This window comes from Medicago truncatula, chromosome 6 (genome assembly GCF_003473485.1).
Source record: "Medicago truncatula cultivar Jemalong A17 chromosome 6, MtrunA17r5.0-ANR, whole genome shotgun sequence".
Classification (NCBI taxonomy): domain Eukaryota; kingdom Viridiplantae; phylum Streptophyta; class Magnoliopsida; order Fabales; family Fabaceae; genus Medicago; species Medicago truncatula.
In genome coordinates, this window is record NC_053047.1 from 38,160,214 (window position 1) to 38,165,310 (window position 5,097).

Here is a 5,097-nt window from a genome sequence, read left to right on the forward strand (position 1 = left end):
AGTTTGGTAAAAAATTGTTCTACTCAAAAATCAAACTCAGGTTATCCTGAACAATTTGACATTTGCGAAAAACACATATAACCCTAGAACTATTATTATTATTATTATTATTATTATTTACAAGGGTGTTTTTGTTTTTTCTTTTACTTTTTGTTATTTTTTTCCACTATTAAGTCAATACTTGTATGATAAGTATACTTACTTATTAATGTCTCTTATACTGAATTTTTTTAACCATATTATTGGTGCAAAATATTCATCAACTTTATCGAAAATTAATCTCTATAAAAAAAATTGATTTTTTCTTTGATAAACTATAAAAAAATTGATTATTCACGTTTAATGAGATATTCCATCCCAACCACATTTTCTATATCCAGAAGGATTCATATGAGACATTGTTTAAGAGAGATGAGTCCAATTCTACTCAGATCAATCCTTTTAAAACAAAAATAAAAAGTTCTACCTGGATCAACTACTTGTGGTTAAGTGTATTTTTTATTTTGGTTGGCATATTGGTGTTGTTTTAATTATAAGGTTCATGATGAGTGAAAGAAAAGTTATCTAAAATCTAAAGAAATGGACAAAATGACCAATAATTATTAACTTGTGAATTTAAAATTCAATAAAAGTTAGATCTCACTCCCCCTCAGATGCATGTATGACTATTACAAGAAATAATAAACAAATGAATATATGATTGTAAAAAAGAATATATATAAATTTGAAAATTATCATCATAGTTGACTTAATATTTAAATTACCAAGTTTCTAACAAGTGAAGGCTTCTGCAACAACAAAAAAAAAAAAACAAAAAACAAAGATGTGAAAACCACACAATTCAAATTTACAAGTATTATTTCCCTAAATCCTTCCTTCTTATTGAAGGTGAGATAAGCTAATATTGGACTAATCACTCCATGACAAACCAAGTAATTAAATAATAGTTTTTTAAAAAAAAAGAAGTAAATAATAGCTATAAACTTCAAGTTTTTCTATGTATTACATCATCTAACTTTCATCCATCTAAGCAATAATAAAATAAAATCATATCACCAAAACAAAATAATGATATAAAATAATGACAGAAGAGTCCATAACCAAAGTTTCCTCATTGAAAATGAAAATGAAGTACCTTATCCCTAAATGTAAGTGAAAGGTTAAATTCAAGTAACCCTGCGACACTTTACTTCTATGAGTATCTAGCTAAATTATTTTTTCTCTATTTCCACTTGTTTAGATCCTTGAAAACTTACATTGGAATACTAAGAGAAAAGCTGGATTGTACTAAATACAGCAAAAAACAAGTTGTAACAAACTGTGAGAGATTCTTTATTTGCATATAAGGTATCTCATTTTCATTTCATTTCAAAGGTAAAGTCACATAGAAAGAGGAAAAAAGAATAAGTCACAGTTGAATCTCAACTTATAGGAATATCAACTTCTATTTACTCTGTTCCTCCCCTGTTTTCACTCTGCTATTTCCCTTGTACTAACTCTGTTTCTCCCCTGTTTTCACTCTGCACCAAACTAAGCAGAGTGATCAGAGACTCCATCCTGTTCTGTTCCGCTCCGTTTCATTTTATTCCAAAACTCACCAATTCTAATGGATCCACCGCTTATCTCCACCGCCGCAACCACCATTCCTCATAACATCATCCAACAAAACTATCCTGAATCGGTCGAGTCTTTATCATCGCCACCACCACAGCCACCACCACGATCACGCGTTAATGAAACAATGAACGACGATTCCTTCCCTAATGTCCCCGGAGGCAAGCTTCGGCTAATGTGCAGCTACGGAGGCCACATAATGCCGCGCCCTCATGATAAGTCTCTATGTTATGTAGGTGGTGACACCAGAATCGTGGTCGTGGATCGCAGTTCTTCTCTGAGAGACCTATGTTCGCGTCTTTCGAGAACAATTCTCAATGGAAGACCCTTTACTCTCAAGTACCAGCTTCCAAATGAAGACCTTGATAACCTCATTACAGTAACATCAGATGAAGATCTTGATAACATGATTGAAGAATATGATCGTATAGCATCGGCATCTTCTACAATGAAACCTTCATCATCAAGACTAAGAGTGTTTTTGTTCTTCACAAAACCAGATACCACACTTTCAATGGGATCACTTCTTGATGATGCAAAATCTGAGACATGGTTTGTTGATGCACTCAACAACTCAGGGATTCTCTCAAGAGGTGTGTCAGATTCAGCAGGAGATTCTTTTGTGAATCTTGATAGTGTTCCTGCTAGTGATTCAAGCAATAACTTGGAATCTCAAGTAGAATCATTGACTCTGCTTGAAAACAACAACAATAAGGTTAAGAATGTTCTTGATAATGTTAATGTTGTGAATTCAACACCTAATTCACCTATGCTAGAAAACAGTTTATCATCATCATCTTTGACTCCTTCAATGGAGAATTTGCCACCAATTCGTGTTCGTGTTGATGAAAATGCCGGTAGCAGGCTTCAACAAGAGAACAAAGTTGTAATGAAGCAAGATGGTGGGTTTGTTGTTTCTTCTGCTAATGTGGCTATGGCTGCAATTCCTGCAACATCAACAATGGCTTTTGGTGGAGTTGTTACTGCTACTAGTGGTGATGTTAATGTGAATAGGGTTGTTTCTGATGATGAGAGATCAGATTATGGAGGATTAATCGGATCTCGAAAACCTCCTTTACCGTTGCAGCTTGTTCAACCAAGGACTAGTGGTGGTGTGAGTCTTCCATCACCAGATTCAGTTACAAGGTATGGTTGGTTATGCTTTGTGTAACATTACTCTCTTTTTGGTTCTTTTTTCATGTCATAGTTGTTTCTTGCTTCTTTTGCTTTTGCTTCAATTTTTTTTATTGTTAATAGTATAATGTTATCATAAGAAAACAAATTATGTTAGTAGGATAAATTTTGGTTGTTGTAGTTGTTGATGTAAATAAAAAATAATCTATGAATCGTGAAATTTTTTAGAATTAGGCGTGATTTAATGTCCGACTCACGTCTGTGTCCAATACGTGTCAGATTAGTTAGACAAGTCTCCCCAAAAGCAACTATTATTGCTTTGCCATAACATCTATGTCACTAAAAGATGTTTCAAAGTAATAATGATCAATGAGATGGTTAAAGACAATAAATTTGATTATACCATTTTAAATTTGTCTATAGGAGATGGATGAAGGCGAAAGATTATCACATCTTATTTTAATTTTTTTTTAATGAAACAAAATGTTCAATTTAGATATACATGTATATTTTGATTCTCAATTTAGATCTTTTATAAATAATATTTATATTTTATTTAATTAAAGTAGATCGTATATTCTTAGTTTTCTATGTTTTTTTGACATTCGCGATTTTAACGTATCTGTATCCGTGTCATATTACATCTCCGTGTTAGATTATGTGATCCATTGAAATCAATCAAGTTCTTACAAGTTTTATACGTTTAACATTTTTCAGTGATAGCAGTAGTATTGCATCTACAAATTCTTTCTCCAAAATTATATATCATCAAGAACAAGTCCAAGGTACAAATATAGAGAACAAACCTCAAGATTCAAGTTACATGTTACCACCACAATCAGATCCAAATCAACAACTCCAACAACCACCACAACAACAACAACAATTTGTTCACCCCAACACTCACTATATACACCACCCTACATCCACAAATCAAGTTCCAATTACATCTTACTACCAAGTTTACCCTCCACCATCACAACAATCACAACTTCACCATCCACAACAATATCCAGTTTATGTAATGCCTATTGGATCTACACAACAACCATATAACATGACATTGCAACATAATATAAATGACCCTAATGTGGTAGCTTCTAGTAGACCAATAATACCACAAAATGGAACTCCACCAATTTACCCTAATAAAGCACCTAACCCTAATGTGGCATCAAATTCAACATTTGTTCAAGTACCTTCAAATCAATTTCAACAACAATATGTTGGTATGCCTCAATTTCATCATCAACCACAACATCCTATTAATGTAGCTCCTCCTAGTGGTACTAATTATGGTTATGAATATAGTGGTAATGTGGAAGGTCAAGTGTACTATACTCAACAGCAAAATAATGCTCCTTTGGTTACTCAATACCAATCCATGACTCCTGCAGCTGCTGCTGCAGCATTATCAGATGCTTCCCAACAATTTCCTGGAGAAAATGTTCAGCAGTCAAATAGAACTTCGCAGCCAGTATAAATCGGATCCAGATTCCCTGCAGTCGGAATTTCCAGGTATAATAGTCAGTGTTCTAAGTTTTCTGATAGAGATTGAACGACTCATATTTTGACTTAGACGAATTTAAAATTCGAAACTTGACCATTCGATCGTGATCAGTAGTCAAAATCACTAAATGACTAGTGACTGCGGGGAATATGTTTATTCACCTAAGTTGGAGTTCACTTTTATTTTTTAATAATTAAAATTTGGAGCCACTTTTCTATAGAAAAAAATTAAGCATAGTTTATTTTTAATTTTGTCTATATGAACTTATGAAGATGAATGATATGTAATGTAAGATCATATTTTGCAAAACTAGCTTTCTTGGCTATCACAGTTGCTCAATTGAATAAAGTAAATTGTTGTCATTATCCTAATGGAGGGAACCTTTTGCTTTATTATTTACATTATGTTAAATTGTTGTAGACTTTAATCACTTGGCAATAAGTTTATTTTGTCTTCTTGTTTATGTCGGTCAAAGTTTATCAAATTGACAAAAACAAATAATAGTGTGCTAGCTTTGAAAAGAGTGGAATTTTTTATTTAAGTATTTTATTTTGATTGAAGAGATAAGAAAATAGACAAAATAAGAGGTCATGAGATTTAGAAATTTCAGTTTGATTATATCTACACTTTGTCATGTTTTGAGCATGACTTGAACATAAGCAGCATTAATAAAGTTTATAAGTATAGTTATGTCATGAATGATTTATCAAGTTTATAAGTATCACAACAATTGGCACAGAATTTGACATGATGCAAGTACTATAACTCTTTCATGATAATTGCATGTTATTGGGATACAAATCAAGGGAATCTATGAATATGGATGTAGCATGTACAAG

General features: G+C 32.5%; 1 protein-coding gene across 1 annotated transcript; it reads left to right on the forward strand.

The window, feature by feature from the left end:
• The first annotated feature begins 1,145 nt into the window (after positions 1-1,145).
• On the forward strand, positions 1,146-4,713 carry LOC11423547 (uncharacterized). The gene is made up of 2 exons (XM_003620351.4): positions 1,146-2,760; positions 3,466-4,713. The coding sequence occupies exons 1-2, from the start codon at positions 1,607-1,609 to the stop codon at positions 4,229-4,231; spliced, it is 1,920 nt and encodes a 639-aa protein (XP_003620399.1). The 5' UTR covers positions 1,146-1,606; the 3' UTR covers positions 4,232-4,713.
• The last annotated feature ends 384 nt before the right edge of the window (positions 4,714-5,097 follow it).